Here is an 18925-nt window from a genome sequence, read left to right as displayed (position 1 = left end):
CTGGAAATTGAACTCAGGACCCTGGAAGAACCATCAATGCTCTTAACTACTGAGCCATCTCTCCAGCCCTATTTTTTATTCTCTTATACATTACATTCCAACTGCAGTTTCTCTGTCCCTCCTCCAACTCCGATCCCCTGTCTCCCCTCTTCCACAGATCCATTCCTCCTCTTTTTCCCTTCCAGACATAAAGAGAGAGCAAGACTTCCAGAAACAAGTTACAATAAGATTAGGCACAAAGCCTCATATCAAGGTTGATCAAGGCAACCCAGCAGGAGGAAAGGAGTCACAAGGGCAGGCAAAAGAGTCAGAGGCAGATCCCACTCACACTGTTGGGAGTTCCACAAGATCACCATGTTGTACAAATGTGTTTTCCAAATAATAAAGGGAATCAGATCTGAAGAAAGAAAAAAACAGACTTAGATGCTACCACAAGTATATGGGAGAAAAAGAATAGATGGAAGGAAATCTGTGCCTATGAAAAAGATTTGCACTCAGGTTGCCAAATGGAAGAAAATCAGGAAGGAGGAGGAGTGGATTATAATGGTGAACCTCATTTCTAGAAACCCTTGAATCTCCCATCATTTATCAGTCTTAGAATTGAATATGGTCATCATGTCTCCAGTTTAGGAAGTCAAATAGCATATGGATTTTTTGCAGTATTAGTATATTTTATCAACTTCAGAGAAAAGTCATAAGGACTTGTGATTCAGAGATTGAAACAGGAGATTGAAAAACTTCTATGATGTATCTTTTCTTCATCTGTTTTTTTTTTCCTTGTGAACAAATGCACATACACTGATTCTCTACAGGCTACAAATACACAATGAATTTTTCTTTCTCCTGCAAATCTTAGGACATGGCTTTATGGAATTGCTTTCAGATGTTAACCATGCAGGAACCTATATCCTTGAACAAATATGCACTGCTACCTTCTGTTTGCATCCTTCATCATGGCACCATCCTCACAATTCAGGATGGACACAGTGTCCTTTTCCCATTCATATCCAGTGCCTTCTGGAAAGTGACTGTTTATATTAACAACCCAGAACTACATTGTGTTTTTCAATACTATTGGTCATTCTTTCCATGTACCCTTGTGCTTACAGAACTCAGAATCTTTGTAGTCTGCCCTACTGTGTGTTTAACCTTTGTTGTTGCAAGCACCTCCTGGTCATGCTGGGAGACATATTGTTCTTAGTCCTGGCTCTATCATCAAAAAATATTGTCTCGATGAACTTCTCTGACTCCTCCTCCTATGTCACTCGAGTGCTATGCATGTACCTAAAAGGTGTGTGATGCAGAGCCTGGACAAAGTGTAAACCCTCAGACTGTTCCCAGAACATTCTGAGAGGCAGGCAGTGACCACTGCTTGAGGGAACCTCCAGAATAATCTGTTCTGTTCTGGCTGCACCTAACTTTTCCTGAGTAGACATCTTTTCATGCCCAAAGTTACCCAAGGTCACAAGGATCATATTAAAACGAAGATAAGGAAGAAATGAAATGTCACTATGCAAGCTTTCTAGCTTTTTAGCTCCATGTTCCTTGAGCAGTTTAGTATCTACTTGGACATTTCTTGGAGGTGAATGTTGCCCCATTGCAATGTAAGATCCTGTCAACATACTTTGGTATTGACACAAGATGCACAGTATGCAGTGATAATTTATCTTAGCAACATTTCTTGAGAAATTGTTATACAGAAGTCAAGAATAGTACAAAGCCAAACAAAAGAAATCTTCCGCAAGAAAGTCAGATTGTTATGATTTCAAAGAAGAGAATGTGTTGCCTTTGACTGGGGAGATGAAGTGTGGCCTCCAAATACTTCAGATATAGGTTGTTAAGACATAACAGAGCCGGGTTGGGGATTTGGCTCAGTGGTAGAGCGCTTGCCTAGCAAGCGCAAGGCCCTGGGTTCGATCCCCAGCTCCGGAAAAAAAAAAAAAAAAAAGACATAACAGAGCCAAGCATAGTGTTGCACACCTTTAATCCCAGCACTTTGGGAGCAGAGGCAGACAGATCTCTGAGTTCAAGGCCAGCTTGGTCTACAGATCAAATTCCAAGACAACTAGGGTTACACATAGAAAACCTGTCTCAGAAGAAGGCAGGGTTATGCAGTGGTGTAAATGTCAGAGTCTCATGTGAAAGCATTAACAGAAATACAGAGGGAAGAAGTGCAATACAATAAACAGTGGAGAAAAGAGATGTTTACATTGGTAGAATCCGTTTTGCTAGGGCAGATTCTGGGATACAGGAATGCATGTGTAACAATGAAAACTGACTCCAGGGAACACAAGTTGGAGCTGGGGAACTGAAGAAGGAAAATGAGGAAGATAAATGCATGGAAGAGTTCTTAAGTGTGTGGCTTTGTCTTACTCCTGCTGAGATCTTCTGAGGAACAACACAGAGCACATTGCAGAATTATGTTGGTGAGAGATAGGACAGAATAGTTATCCCTGACCCCCTCACATGTACAGGGGCCAAGGTTTTTTCATGTTTGAGCATGGGTGAGTACCATACAGAGCCTGTAACCACCCTTCCCCAGATGTCCTCGGTAACAGGAAGAGATAACCAATGTGACTGGTTTGAATAAGCCAGATAGCAAGCTGTCATATAATACCTTCTTGAAGCTTGTTGCATGGAAATGACAGGACTAAGAGATAAGCAAGATGTAAGGCAGGATTCAAGGAATATCTCAAATGGAATCACTAGTGGTGGTATTACAGGAGATAATTCCAGGACAGGTTTTGGAACATACTTCACCTGGCCAAGAACTTTCAATTTAGCAGTGGATTCATAGCATTACAAGTCCTACTTGCTGCCTTGCATATGTAAGGTCTGAAGGAAGAGAAGTTATCATAATGTTTATGTTTGTAATCAGTATCTCATAGTCTATTGCAATCTATGTGGCTTCTTGCTAAAGTAACCCTCTGCCTCAGTCACTCTTCTATTGCTGTTAAGAGATACCATGACCACAGAAACTCTTATAAAAGAAAGCATTTAGCTGGGGGCTTGCTTACAGTTTCAGAAGTTAAATCCACTAAGAGTCATCACTGCAGGGAGGATGGTGACACACAGGCAAACATGGTGCTGGAGAAGTGACTGAGCATCATATATATAGATCCATAGGCAGAGAGAAAGACTGGGCCTGGCATGGGCTTTTAAAACCTCAGAGCCCACTCCCAGTGACACACTTCCTCCAGCAAGACCACACCTACTTCAACAAGGCCACACTTCCTAAGCCTTATAGTTCTTTCAAACACTCCACTCCCTTATAACTAACCATTCAAATATGAGTCTACAGAGCCATTCTTATTCAAACCACTTGACTTAAAACTATCCCCACATGCATTCCTAAACTTCCAGACAACACAAGAAAATATCTGAGCTGACCCTTCAATTTCCAATCACTTTATAAAGTAAAGTAAAAACAGTATAATTAGTTTGAAATTCTAATTGATATGAATAACTCTGAGATCTGGATTCATTTTATATTCACTTCAGTTAATAGTCACCACAAGTATATACTGTGTGTCAAATTATTAACTGATGATGTTCTGAATCTATCTCTATTATCAGAACTTAGGAAATATTCTTTTATATTGACTCATTCTTGAGATTTACCTTTTAGTTAATTATCCATTTAAATATACATAATGCTTTACAATAAACATTCATAAAGTGAAGAAGGAAGAATCTTGCATTGACGATTTGAAGTTTACATCTCTGCTACATAAGCTACTGTGAGAACAGGGACGGAGAATTGCGTGTAAGAAGACGGTGACTTTTCTGGACTTCGGAGCTGAATGGATGGTGGACAAGATCAGAAAAGGATAAAAGTGATCTTGGGCTTCATGCTGGAATGGTGTTCAAATGAATGGCATTTCAGACATGGATGTCAGGAGAAGAGGTAACATGGTGGTCTTCTAAGATGTCTTGCTATGTTTTCAAGTAAAAGATTCTCCAACAGTTTGATTCTTTGGCCTGCAACTGGCCACATATGGCCCATGGTAGATCTAATTCTCAGACTCTAAGTAGAAGTTAGTGTTATTAGCTTCACCCCTCTCCTGTGTAAGAATGATTGTTTGTCTTGCTGTGGAAGAGGTGGCTATAAACCAGCCAGGATACAAGACTGACTGAAAGACAGAAGTAGATCCCTCTATGCCATGGTAGAAGAGAAAGGCTTTCTGTGCTTTTTTCTCATTGTACAAATCCATGATGTCTACATCCTAGGGATAAAAAAAGAGGTGTGTTAATGAGGAGCACCTGTGAGAGGGACTTCAGTAACTGAGCAGTGGGTGCAACACAGGAGTAGCTGTTATCCAATAGGAGGGATAGAGGTTAGAGATGCAGACAGATGAAAAATTATAAGCTATCAAAACAGATACCCACTAGTTTCCAATAACCTGTCTTTCTCCCAAGATCCTGTGATATAGGGAGTTACAGATTCTTTGAGGCATTGTGTCCCCTAGAACAGAATGGGGTAAGGGTAGGTATGCATCCTGATATGCTTCCATCTACAGGTTCATGCCAGCCAGCCTAGAGACCCAACCTCTGAGTGAATTTATGCATTATAATTTCCATCATTAGCAAGGAATTTGGCTTTTAATCATAAATCTCTTCTTTTAGCACACACCAATATAAACATATATTATGAAAAATACAGATTTGCAATCTTTTGCCCAACTGGCATATTAGCATCTCTGAAGATGTCTGAGAGGAAGTTATCCAGGACTAAACCACATTCCGTCACTTTTCAGAAACATTTGCATGACTTTGATGCTCTGATTTTGTATGATCTTTTGCCCCGGAGTTTAGAAGAATGCTTTATCTATTGTTTATTCAGCAGTAGTGTAAATTATTTGGGGTCTGTGCAGGTGAAAGATCCTTCCTGACCGTGAGTAGTATGAGCTTGCATGGCTATACTGTTCTGTACTATACTATACTATACTATACTATACTATACTATACTATACTATACTATACCATACTATACTATACTATGGCAACTGGTAAGTCACCTTAGACAGAAGGCTACCTGACTTACTTCAATCAGTGACTACCCCCACTCACCTTAAGCTGCAAAGCCGGTTTGCCCTCGATCTCAGCACAGAAGAGGCAGAGACTTCTGCCTTTGATTCCCAGGAAAACTAGATTACCCTTCTTTTCATCTTGGAATTCCATGTCTCTACATGCTATCAAGCTAAGAATGACTAGAAACACAAGAAAAATATGGAATATGTCAGACTTCAATCACAGAGAAATCCAGTCTTTCACCTCCCACTCTTATATCCCTCCAAACCAGGGATGGTGAAAAACTTTCTCCATCAAAGCTCTCTATGTTATCCACATAACAGTGATTCTTCATTGCTTTCCTTAGATCTTTTTCTTCTTGATGCCAGAATTTCAGTTGTCATTGTTTCCCAAAAATAAAATAAAATGTCTTATTATCCTTGCAGCTAAAAATAGTAATATAGTCATGCACTTATGTGTGGCCTGTGAGATATCAGTGGAAGTATGCTATAGGGTTTCTAAAATTGCTCCTTAAGACTAGATTCACCTAGAAATACTTTGTCACATTTAGTGTCATCTTGTTACTTACATCGCTTAAGTGATAGCTTAGGTAAACTTAATGTTGCTGAGGCAGAAAGGTAGAATCCTTGGCCTCTGGCGGCATCGTGGAACCAACATAGAACCCAGCCTTGGCTATCCCACTGATCTTATATATGGAAGAAATATACCACTATGTTATTTAAGTTCTCATTATATGAGCTTTTTTCATTCTTGGTTGAATTTAACCATTTAATAATTTAGGATGAGATGCCCAAGAGTTTGGGTATTCCGTATCTATTTCTTAACAGAGGACAGGAAAACAAATCCATTTGATAACTACTTAATGCCACGTAAGACAAAGCACTATGTGGGCATTGGAGATTTGGCTTAGGGAAAGACAGAAATCATCATTTCCTATAAAATATATAAAAATATATAAAATATATAAAAATGATAAAATTGGAAAAGATGTAAAAAGAAAAATTACCAAAAACTCTGTTTGGGGGGAACTGACCAAAGCCTGGAAAAACAAGAGTGAGGCCCGATTTAGAAAACTTTTCTAAAGAAGTAGACTTCAAGTCCAGAGAGTAAGGCTAAGAGAGAAAACACTCATATGAAAAGATGGATACTGGATAGTGGAGGGGTTGGAGAGAGATCACAATAGGAAAAGAAAACAATATATGAAGTCTCTTGTGTGCAAACAAGCATCTATGTTCAAGGATCTCAAAGCAGAATGGTACACTTAGGCCTCCTCCCCTCTCCCTGTGCTCTCTCCCATGAACAGACATGCAGACATGACCATATTCAATCTCATGTATTAAGAGGGTTGTTCGTGGTTCTGCTACATAGGCAATAGATGGAACTACACAAATGAAATGGGAAGAAGAGCAGTGAGGGTGTGACAATGGTGGCCCAATTCCTGGAGGTTGTGCCAGAAATGAGGCACATTTTCCAACAGAATAATCAGTGGTTGAATCATCCCTGAATCATCAAGGGTGCCTCCTGTTCTTGTGATGTGAATGAACAAAGGTTGGTAGTGACGTCAATGGATCTTCTCAGGATCGTTCAGAAGACAGATCTACAGTTCATTTTGAGGGCACACAAAACTAAAGATGTTGGAGGAGACAGGTGTAAAACATTCAGAGGTCTCTGTTGGAAACATGAGTGGCAGAGTGATGAGCATAGCAGTCATATACTAAACCAAGAGATAACTTGCCATCCCTTCACCGGAATTGTATTGCCACAGATAGAGCTCTGAGGAGTTGAACCATTCAGATATCTCCAAGAAAATATGAAACAAAGAAGTCCAAAGAGGACAGTAACACACACAAGAATAATTGTTCTTCCAGAAAGGGAAGGTGAAAGCTGTTCAAGACTGAGTTATCCATCATTTTCCAAGTTACCAAGAACAGACGTTTTGTTCTTTAGGGGTGGTTGCAGAAGGTGGCCTTGGAAAGATGAACTGAAGGAAATGGGAGTGAAAATCTAGATGTCAAATTCTTTTTTAAAATATGGATTTTTTACTCATGTATATAGTGATATCTTTGGTAAATAATAAAATGTATGATTTATCATGAAATTAAAGAAGTAGTTTATAAAACAGTTTATTTGAAATTATTACAGCATGAAATACTGTCTGTATTAATATTATGTATATAATATTTTTTGTAGAAAAGAAGTATTAATAGTAATTATATTTAAGGAAGGAGGTCATATGATATTTATTATTATCTTTCTTTTCTTGAAAATAAGTATAAAGATTCTGTAACAAATTTTAAAGATGGTTTTAAATTGTTTAATACAGACCATGGAAATAACACATGCTAATTATATATTCAAAGTATATGTGGGTGTATACACCAAAGAAGAAAGGAACACCAGCAAACTCCAATCACTTTCCAAGAGGAAGAATAGCCAGTAGAAAGTTTTGTATAGCACAAATGCAAACAGAATACTAAATATACATATATCCTTTGAAGTGGGCTATTATGATATAAATGTGTACAAGAATCAAAGACAAGTTGTATAGACTACATTCCATCAGAATTTATCTGTGATTGCCACAAGCAAACAAGATTATTGTGCTATGAGTATGAAATAATCCCTCAAACTCTTGTATACTGCAGGTTTGAACCCCACCTGCTGGCATTATTGAGATATGGCCAGATCATGAGAGTTTTAACCTCATCAACGCACTATTCTATTAGTGAGTTCATATTTGAATGAGTTATTGGACACGGGACCTAATTGGTCACTGTTGATGTTTCTTTAAAGCAAGAAGATTGGAACCTTCCTCCTACTTTCTGTCCACTATGAGGTGAGTAGCTCTTTTCCACCATGGTAATGTGTCTGTCTTTACATGAACCTAAACAAGCAATGGAACTAGCAAAAAGCTCTGAAAACTCTGAAATTATGGACACAAATAAATCTTTGCGTGGTTTTTAAATGATTTAGGTGGTGGTGTCATACTATGAAAATCTGACTAAAACAAGTGGTGGTAGGGATAGACTGGGAATCAAGAGGTAGTTTTAGTATTAAGACTGGGGATATGATCTAAGAGGTCTGTGTGAAGTAGACAAGGTTAAGAGAGGAGTTAAATAAAATATGGAAGTTTTAAAGAAATGAGACAAGGCTGAGATGGATTGATTGCCTTTTGATGGGAAGATGTGATGTTTCATTATTACCAGAAGAGGAGATGCCAAGAGAGAAAAGTTTGTAAACATGACAGAGGAAAGATGAGAGAGTTTGAATCTATAAGGCTGGGTAGATGCCAGTTGGAATTTAGAGGAATTGCCATTCTGAAAAGAAACAGTGACTGTGGTAACACAAACCCTTCCTACTTGAAGATGCTTTCATGAGAGGAATTCCTGGCTCCCTGCACTGCCATTTCTGTGAATAGGCTTCCCTAGATGTAGAAGGGGAATAACCATTTTCTTCCTGTCTTTCCTTTAATCGTAGGTAAGATTGGTGACCAGGGAAGGAGCAGCACAAGGTTTGTGCAAGCTCATATCCACTCCCAGTGAAACTGACGGCTCTTCACCTGCACCATCACATGCCACCTACCAGATTTGACATTGTTGCTAGCAGGAACCGCTGTCAAAGAATTTCCAGCCAGGACCCACGCCTTGTGTTGGGAGTCATGAACTCTGTAGGTACTGGGAAATGCTTGAACTGCCAGATAACAGAAAAACACAAGACACAGGTGTGGGCATAACTAACCTTAAGGTTTGGGGTCCATTCTAATAATAATGAATTCCGAATTTCTGTGATAGGTATTGCTTTGAGAAGACATGGCCATAAAAATAAAGGAAAGGGAAGTAGGGCAGCCTAGTTTATTGACCATGGCACAGAAAAGAACTGAATACACTCCTAGTTGCAAGACATATTTGACACTTGCCAGTTCTTACAGCGTTATCTTTTCCTGATTTATAAAGTCTCTATATGGAAACAACAACCAAATCTATTAACCAAGCATAAGTATGTTGTTTAATTTTTTTTCCTTACCATCTTAGTCAAAATCAACAAACAATTCTAAATGTAACTAATAAGACAAGAGCTAAGTGCCTTGCGATCTCAATGTGTGTCTTTGAGTATCTTAGCAAATAGATCTGTGGCTAAGAAAGTGAAACAGGGCCCTTCAACCCCATTGTCCTTGGTGAGATTAGATGAAGACTGTCCAATTGATTTGTGATTTACACTTACCCCCTTTGTTGATATTGTCAAAGTGAGAGCTTTTTGGAGGAGTAAAACATACACGAGATTGTGGAGGGAAAGCCATCATTGCCGGTCTGAGAAAGAAAGAGAAAAGAAAAACATCTTTCTAGTAGATGCTCCTACAATTCTATGAAATTCTTTAGTGAGAGTTTCCCTATGTCCTCACACCCATGTTCACATTAAAATGTTTTAATGACTTGTCTATTGTATTTATGTGCACGAGTGTTTCGCTTGCCTGTATGTGTATGTACCATGTGTGTGCCTGGTGCCTGCAAAGGTCAGAGGAGGCAGTCTGATACTCTGGAACTAGTCTCAGTCAGTTGTAAACTGCTCAGGGTGGGTGCTAGGGTTTGAACCCTGACCCTCCTCAGAAACAGCAAGTGCTCTGAAGCACTGAGCCATCTTTCTCGCATGTACTTAGAAAGAACCGCAAGGACAGCAATCCTTAAGCGGAAGCTCCCATTCCTTTATTGACTTGTCTCCAGGTTATGATGACTTTGAAATGCCATCCGCCTTCACATCTGGATGGTGAGGGGGTTCAGTTATCACAGGTACTTCTTGTGCATTGAGTCACCAGGCTTAGGGAAGGCAGAGTGCACTTGTCCATCTCTGTTCCAGCTCTCTCCCATAGCTAGTGAATGACAGTTTTCCCTGCTTTTAAACCGAGAATTCCTGTGCATCTGGCAGCAAACCTGCCCCTCTGACTTCTGTATCCCTTTACTCTTTCTCCAGAGAGATACCTCTGAGGATTCTTCAGGTGACCATCCATAACCGCATCAGAAGTTCGTCATCTAGAGATGTTTGAGTATAAGATTCTGGTTAATAGCACCGAGTATAGAAAGTACACAGTCTCTTAGAATGGAAACCATTTGTTCACCTCCCTGTAGCCAGGACCATCAATGCCCTGCTTGACAGTTGTCTTTAAGCAGGGAATAAGAAAATTGCAAGCAGCACTCTAATTATAAGCAACTCTTAATTTCTCCTGTACCTTGTATCTTGGGCGAAGGCCACAGAAGCACCCAGGGCTGAACAGAAAGCAGAGAAAGTTTTCCCTCACAAGGCTCTCAATAGCAGAAATTACCTTGGTCCAAGGAAATCTTGTCTCTGGGATCAAAGTTACGACTGCAGCTCTATATGCAGGCACTGAAGACAGTCTGGGACTCCAGACCTTTTAATTATTAGCAAGGTAGTCTCACTATCTTCTGGCCCTGGGTGTGCCCACTTCAGCAAGAAACCTGGGATGGCAAGAAAGGCCTGGGAGACTGTGGAGGGGAGGTAGGGAGGCAACATAGGTGTGACTTGTCTAGGCTCCTGGGGCAATGAGAGCAGCAATCACAGCAGCAAACATTAGTGAGGAAACACACAGGCTAGAGGTTGAGTCACTGTGGAGAGCGTGGGTTCTGGACTGCCTTGAGTTAAAGGTGTGGCTGTCTTGACTCAGTGAAGAGCTTAACACCAAAGCCCTGTTTACATTGATCTGTGGCAAAGCCCAGCCCTGATCTCAGGCATTTTATATATTTAATATTTATATATTTAATATTTAATATGCCACAACTCCTGACAGCTTCTTATGTTTCCGATAAAGCTGTAAGAGCTCCAATTTCCTGAATAATCTTTCAATCCTCACAGCAGCCCTTTACAAGCCATCTTCCTCACATCAGAAAACAAGCCCCAAAGATGACAAAAAGTTCCCACAGCCAGGCATACTGTGCAGCCAGCTGTGAGGGTAAGTGCTTCCTTTTGGGTGCTGTGTGAGGCATTCACCCTGGGTCTTAATCTTCTGCATACTGTATTAACAGAAACACAAAGGAGGCCTTGCGATTCACACTGTGTGCAGACAAAGGAGCTATAAAACTCAGGTTTGTGAGTTCCTAAGTCTGCAGCATAAGTTAGACACAGGCTGGACATTGATAATAGAAGGAAATCTTCACCCTTCAGTAATGTAGGTAACACTGAAAGAAATCCACTTGTTCTGTCCCAAACATTGCTCTCAGGAAATTCTCAAATGTACGTTACGGTCATATTCTCTGACACCCACCATCAAGTCTTCTTCTTAAAATCTTTTACAAGATTACAATATTCTCTAACTACTGTCCCTCTCTGGCCTAACTGTACCCACTTAGCCAAAAACCCTGGGCTGGCACTGAGTTCCTGTGAGGATTTGAAGGGAAGGTTGAGAAGCAATACAAGCTGTTCTGGGCTCTTAGAAAAACTAAAGCAGCACAAACACCAGGAAACTATTTTTCTTTGGCCTTCAATGTCCACCAAGCTATAACCAGGATGAGATAGAACTATGGTCATATTACTTCCCTGCTCAAAACTCTCAAAAGTTTTCACTTCATGGTAGGACACGCAGAGCTCTCACTATGGTTACCCCATCCCATAGGACCCCTGTGCTTTCTGTTCTGGCTGCTTCTGAACCTCCCCTAAGATTTCCCTGGCAGTAGTTCACATTGGATTGCTGCTAGTTCTCCCAGATTATTCCTGTTTGGGCAACTGAAGGTTTACATTTAATACTAGTGAGATGTATAAAAAGTAAAATATTATATTTTACCCTTTTATAATTATTATATTATATTTTATTGTGTTAATTAATATGTATTAATTAATGTATTATAGATTGACTAATATAATATCATAATATTAATAGATTAATTATATAGAATATGTATAGTTATATAATATATTACATATCTATTATAGCTAATATGAAGTACATATTATATCTAATATAATTAAAATATATGTATCATATATAATATAGTATATATGATATGATATAAAATATTACGTGATATATAGTGACATATCATATATATTGTATATGTGTTATATAACTATGTGTATAAAGTATATCATATTATATGCAATATATAATAAATATATGACTATATAAAATAATTTGTATAGTTATATATTATATACCAACCAACCAGAGTTCCCAGGGACTAAACCACCATCCAAAGAGCACACATAGATAAACTCATGGCTCCAGCTGCATATGTAGCAGAGGATGGCCTTGTTGGGCACCAATGGGAGAAGAAGCCCTTGGTCCTGCCAAGGCTGGACCCACCCCCCAGTATAGGGGAATGTCAGGGCAGGGAGGCAGGAAAGGGTGGGTGGTTGGGGGGGAACACCCTCACAGAAGAAGGGGGAGGTGGAATGGGATGGGAGGCTATGAACAGGAAACCTGGAAAGGGGATAACATTTGAAACAAATTTAAATTTGCAAATAAAAAATCCAATTAAATAAATAAATAAATAAAATAATTTGCGTAACTATATGTTGTATTTTATATATTGTATTTCATAATATAGTTAACATATTATATATTTATTATATATGATTGATATGTTATATATATTTGTTATGCATAATATAATATTAAATATAAGTATTATTCATGTATTATATCTTATATTTATTATGTATAGAGTATAATAGAATATATTATATATAACATGTTATATAATATATAATGTATGTACAATATAATATGTTATATAAATTATATAGTATTCATGATATGTTATTATATGCATAAATTGTATATATAAATGTTATATATCATTATATGTATATATTATACATTATATTTCTAGTAGGTATATATTTTATATGTGCATATATGGCATATATATTCTTTTATGTATAATTATACATATAATTACATGTAATTATATATGTAAATAATATATATAAATCATATATAATATATTTGTAATATATAACTGTATATTATGCAATGACATATGTAATATAATATATTCATATATAAGTATGTTATAATGTGGATACATAATTATATAGCATACATATTATATTTTGTACAATATATATGATCTATAATTACATGGTATATTAGATAATATATTATATGTAACACATCATAGATATTATCATATTACATCATTATATATGTTATTATATAACATGTTATTAGACAAAAAAATTACATAGTATGTTATAATTATTTATATTAGTTATAAGAATGTATTATTGAGTAATTATTGATTGTTGGTCATTACTGTTTATTAATATAAAATGCTCAATTATATTTACTAATAATATAGCATATATTATATATAGAAAATAATATATATAATTTATTTTATAATATATCATATAATATATTTATATAATATATTATAATGTATGTGTAATATATTTTATATAATATATCATATGTATATTTATGTGATATATCACAGGATGTGATGCTCCCATACTTTCCTCTTAGTACCAGACCTTGCTAATGAAGTCAAAGGAGCTGCAGCACCCTTAGGAACACCCACTTGAGCCTAAACTAAGTCTTCGTGGCTATGGATGCTCACTGCCTGAATAAACTGTTTATATCTTTTGCAGGAAAAAAAATGGAAGCAAGACTGAACATAAATCACCCATGTGTCTGCTGGAACGTGTGCTAAGTGCAGCCTACCCTGACAGTGTCCCTCCGATCCATGTCAGGCTGGCCGTCCAGTGCAGTCGGCAGAGCCAGACCAGCCAGGACGCATGGGGCCCAGCGCACACTTTCCCTGGCCCAGCAGTTTTCAGCTCTCACTTACGGACCGTTTCCATTCAATATTAGTTTCTGTCCAGCAATGGACAAACCTTACAATCCAGGGGAGCGTTCTCAGAGTCTGGAGACTGTGGAGGCACCTTTTACCAGGGACGTAAGTGCCTGCACCTGCTTCATAGAGTCTCACACGGATCTGGAGTGGGGAGCTTGTGGTGGCCCCTGCCCTCAGTGACTCAATCAAGAGAAACTGCCTGTGGTTGTTAGAGACAGAGGAGCCTCACCCACCCTGTGGTTGCCCATACATCATTTCCAAATTTAGCTGGTAGAACTGGTTGATTCCCTTACAACTTCTTCCCTCCATCCCCCACTCAGCCAAGATAGTGTTGGCTGAAGTGCTGTGGCACCACCCACTAGGTACCCTCTGTCTCATGGTCGCCCTGTCTCTCAAGTCTATTCTTTAAAGTTGTTCCCTCACTCCCTCCCTATTGCCCCACAGGATGATTTTATGTGTAGCTCAACGGAGGAGGGTGGCACATCTCCATGTTCTGTGTGTGACCCAGCAACATCTCTTCTATACTTTCAATCACGAAAACTAACCCAAAGAGGAGTCTCCCTACCCACAAGGTGGCATGCCCCAGGCCTGGATACAGCCATTTTTCTCTGAATTAGCTTGTGTTTTGTTGTTTCTGAAACCCCATTCTTTTTACATAGTCCCTTAGTCCTTTAGGCAGATCGATTCCTGCCAGTGTTGTACCTTGGTTCCTAGCTCAGCTCTTTGCCCATCTCCACTCTATTTAAATCTATACCCTATGGTATTTTTGTACATTGAGGAATGGACGCTAGTAGCTATGGAATTGAACTTCCACAGCACCAGGTCTACATCCTACTAATTTTATGAGCTTAGGGGAGTCTTTTCATTACATGGGTATAAAATTAGCCCTTGCCTTCTATGACCAATGACAAGACCTTTAACTGTCCTTTAACACCGTGTCTGGCACAGTAAATGTGTACCAAAGGTTACCCTTGTCAGAGATTTGAAACCCAATACCAAATCCATTTATTAGGGTGAGTTGGGTAGAGAAACAGCCCATGAACATGCAAGGTGGTATTTGATCTTGAAACCTGCCTCGAATTTAGGTCAAAGTAAGCTTGGCCTCTGCCATATTCTCTTTACTCCTTGCGGTAAGTACAGAAGAGGTGAGGAAACAGCAGGAAATTTTGACCATAATTGGTACTCTGTGCTGACCCAGCTCTTCACAGGCTCTGCCTCATTCAGTCCTTATATCTCTGTGAGGAGAGAACTACCATCCTCTACACAAAGAAACAAAAGTTAGGTGGGATGGCATGCTGTATCAGCGATGTGGTGGAAAGAGTGAAGACTATACTGGTGCTGATGGGAGTGACCGTGAAGCTGCTGCTTTGGGCAATAATGGTGTAGCATAGTTGGTGTTCAAGTTCCTGCTATGTGCCAGGAGCTAAACACATGTATTAACTCACTCAATAATACTATTTTCATTTTTAATCCTCGCTTTATATATGAAAATCCTAAAATACATAAATGTCTTAGGGTTTCTGTGACTGTAAAGAGACTCCATGGTGACAATGGCCTAAACTCTGAACTGTAAGCCAGCCCCAATTAAATGCTTCCCTTTATAAGAGTTGTTGTGGTCATGGTATCTATAAGGAGCTGAGAGTTCTACATCTTGATTGGCAGGCAGCAGGAAAAGAGATTGACTGGGCCTCATTTGAGCATCTGAGGCCTCAAGGTCTGCCCCTAGTGACACATCTCCTCCAGCAAGGCCACATCTCCTCCAGCAAGGCCACATCTCCTCCAGCAAGGCCACATCTCCTCCAGCAAGGCCACATCTCCTCCAGCAAGGCCACATCTCCTCCAGCAAGGCCACATCTCCTCCAGCAAGGCCACATCTCCTCCAGCAAGGCCACATCTCCTCCAGCAAGGCCACATCTCCTCCAGCAAGGCCACATCTCCTCCAGCAAGGCCACATCTCCTCCAGCAAGGCCACATCTCCTCCAGCAACGCCACATCTCCTCCAGCAAGGCCACATCTCCTCCAGCAAGGCCACATCTCCCCCAGCAAGGCCACATCTCCCCCAGCAAGGCCACATCTCCCCCAGCAAGGCCACATCTCCCCCAGCAAGGCCACATCTCCCCCAGCAAGGCCACATCTCCCCCAGCAAGGCCACATCTCCCCCAGCAAGGCCACATCTCCCCCAGCAAGGCCACATCTCCTCCAGCAAGGCCACATCTCCTCCAGCAAGGCCACATCTCCTCCAGCAAGGCCACATCTCCTCCAGCAAGGCCACATCTCCTCCAGCAAGGCCACATCTCCTCCAGCAAGGCCACATCTCCTCCAGCAAGGCCACATCTCCCCCAGCAAGGCCACATCTCCTCCAGCAAGGCCACATCTCCTCCAGCAAGGCCACATCTCCCCCAGCAAGGCCACATCTCCTCCAGCAAGGCCACATCTCCTCCAGCAAAGCCACACTTCCTAATAGTGCCAACCCCTTTGAGTCTATGGGGCCAGTCTCTTTCAAACTACTACGATAAAAATTATGTAATTCAATCAATATTCTAGCTAGTGACAGGTTTAGACTTGATCTGATTTAGTTTATACATACATATATTTAGTAATTATATAAATAAGTAGTAAGTATTTTTTGCAGGTATGGGTATCAGTCATAAATATTTATTCTCTGCTTTCATAATGTAAATGCAGCTATAGGCAATATTTCAACAAATAAACTCGGTTGTATTGCAGTAAAACTTGATTCGTAAAATAAGTAGTGGGCTGATCTTGGCCCAAAAGCCATGTTTTTTAATCCATGGTCTTTAAAAAAAAGGTGGGGTGGGGGGCGCCTTAGTCAGGGTTTCTATTGCTACACAAAACATCATGACCAGGAAGCAAGTTGGGGAGAAATAGTTGCTGTTCATCACCAAAGGAAATCAGGACTGGAACTCACACAGGGCAGAAACCTGGAGGCAAGAGCTGATGCAGAGGCCATGGAAGGATGCTGCGTACTAGCTTGATCCCCCTGGCTTGCTCAGCTTACCTTTTTATAGAACCCAGGACCACCAGCCCAGGGATGGCACCACTCACAATGGCCCCTGCCCTCTTGATCAGCAATTGAAAAAAATGCCTTATAGCTGGAACTCATAGAAACATTTTCTGCACAGAGGCTCCTTTCTCTGTGATAACTCCAGCTTATGTCAAGTTGACACACAAAACCAGCCAGTACAGTGGTACAAGTCTTCAATCCTAGAACTTGGAAGGCAAAATTAGGCAGATCTGTAGAGTTTGGGTCAGTCTAATCTACAAGTAAATTTTAGGAAAGCCAGGGCTGCACAGGAAAATTCAGTCTCAAACAAACAAAAAGGATGTGTGTGTGTGTGTGTGTGTGTGTGTGTGTGTGTGTGTGTGTGTGTGTTCCTGAATGTGTATATGTGGATCATGTAAGTGCAGTGCCCACAGATTCGAACTCAGCATTAGATTTCATGGAACTGGAATTACACAGATGGTTACACACTGCCTGATACCAGTACTAGAAACTGGACCCTGGTCCTCTGCAAGAGGAACAAATCCTCTTAACTACAAGACATCTCTCCAGTTCCCCAACCCATGTTCTTAACCACCACCACCACCACCAAGAAAACAAAAACAAAAACATATCTATAAGCATCAAATCTCTCTGGGAAATGAAATAATAATGATAAAGTGTTAGACAGCTTCTCAGTGTTTATAGTGTGAGAAAGGATACAATTCATTCTGGTTCAGTATCTGTGTGTATAGAATCTTTCTATATTAGGAGGATCCAAAGGCCTAGGTTTCATTCATCCACAGCACTGACAGAGGAAACCTCCCCTAATGTGAGGTTAGCATCCAGAAGTACTAGGCAAGGGACTCCAACAGATAATACCACATTTGATTAATTACACAATATGCTAAATGGTGGTGAGTACCATAGGGAAAATGAAGAATGGTTGGGGGAGCATAGAACCAAAAACAGATGCATACAATAGTGAAGGCAGACTGAGAAGGTGGCACTAAATCAGACACCTAGAAGAGGAGAGGAAGGACCATACTGATGTCTTGGTCCAGAGCTATCTGGACAGGGAGATAAGTCAGTGCAAGGGTCGTGGGTGAAGCATCCATGGCTTGTTCAAGTAAGAGAAAAGCGTCCATGTTGCTGGCTCTTACTGTCTTTAATGAAAAAGGAGGGGCTAGTGAGAGCCTTACTGTGTGGGGTTTTGTAAGCAGAGTGAGAATTTAATCAGAGTGCTATGGGGACCAGAAAAATAAGGAGAGTTCACTCAGGTAGTTGAAGGATTACTCTGATCCTGCTTGGTGTCAACAGTTTAGGGTTCAGCTCTCTTTGTCTCATTTTTACGTTACTATATATCAGGACATGTAATGAATATTTCTGTGTTTGATTCCACATTCATAAAACAGGTAAAGATACTAACCACACAAGTATGAGAGTATGAAGTGAAAAAGTGAGATTAAACCATTAGCCTAAGTCTAGGGGACACTGGACTGTTTGTGCCTATCTGCTCAGGAAGTGAGTACACTGTTATTTCAAAGGCACTGCCATTCTCACAAAAGCGGTGATAAGCCACCTGGGAGACATTACCCCTTTCTCTTTGAGTGTATCTGGTTTTATATGAAGGTCCAAGATCCACTTGTATTTGAGCTTTGTACAAGGCAATAAAAATGGATTGATTTGCATTCTTCTACCTGCTGACCTCCAGTTGAACCAACACCGTTTGTTGAAAAGGCTGTCTTTTTTCCTCTGGATGGTTTTAGCTCCTTTGTCAAAGATCAAGTGACCATAGGTGTGTGCATTAATTTCTGGGTCTTCAGTTCTATTCCACTGATCTACCTGCCTGTCTCTGTACCAATACCATACAGCTTTTTAACACTATTGCTCTGTAATATAGCTGGAAGTTAGGGATGGTGAGTCCCCCAGGAGTTCTTTTGTTGAGAGTTTTTTTGTTATTCTAAATTAGTTTGCAAATTGCTCTTTCTAACTCTATGAAGAATTGAATTGGAATTTTGATGGGGATTCCACTGAATCTGTAGATTTGCTTTTGGCAAAATGGCCATTTGTACTATATTAATCCTGC

The 18925-nt window shown here is 39.9% G+C and overlaps 1 protein-coding gene across 1 annotated transcript; it reads right to left on the bottom strand.

Moving 5' to 3' along the window:
- Positions 1-4013: 4013 nt before the first annotated feature.
- Positions 4014-9331, bottom strand: Il36b (interleukin 36 beta). Its single transcript, XM_032901827.1, has 4 exons — positions 9253-9331; positions 8614-8721; positions 5071-5210; positions 4014-4226 (listed from the first exon to the last, which is right to left on the bottom strand). Exons 1-4 carry the CDS (start codon positions 9329-9331, stop codon positions 4014-4016), a joined length of 540 nt encoding a protein of 179 aa, XP_032757718.1.
- Positions 9332-18925: the final 9594 nt, after the last annotated feature.

This window comes from Rattus rattus, chromosome 5 (genome assembly GCF_011064425.1).
Source record: "Rattus rattus isolate New Zealand chromosome 5, Rrattus_CSIRO_v1, whole genome shotgun sequence".
NCBI lineage: Eukaryota > Metazoa > Chordata > Mammalia > Rodentia > Muridae > Rattus > Rattus rattus.
This window is presented reverse-complemented; position numbering and strand designations above follow the sequence as displayed.

Excerpts from the sequence above, each read along its gene's own strand:
- Il36b (XM_032901827.1), bottom strand. The coding sequence starts at position 9,331 with ATGATGGCTTTCCCTCCACAATCTCGTGTATGTTTTACTCCTCCAAAA. Across the intron at positions 8,722-9,252 it reads TGACAATATCAACAAAGGGG|TTCAAGCATTTCCCAGTACC; the intron begins GTAAGTGTAAAT and ends GTTATCTGGCAG. Across the intron at positions 4,227-5,070 it reads AACCGGCTTTGCAGCTTAAG|GATGTAGACATCATGGATTT; the intron begins GTGAGTGGGGGT and ends TTTTATCCCTAG.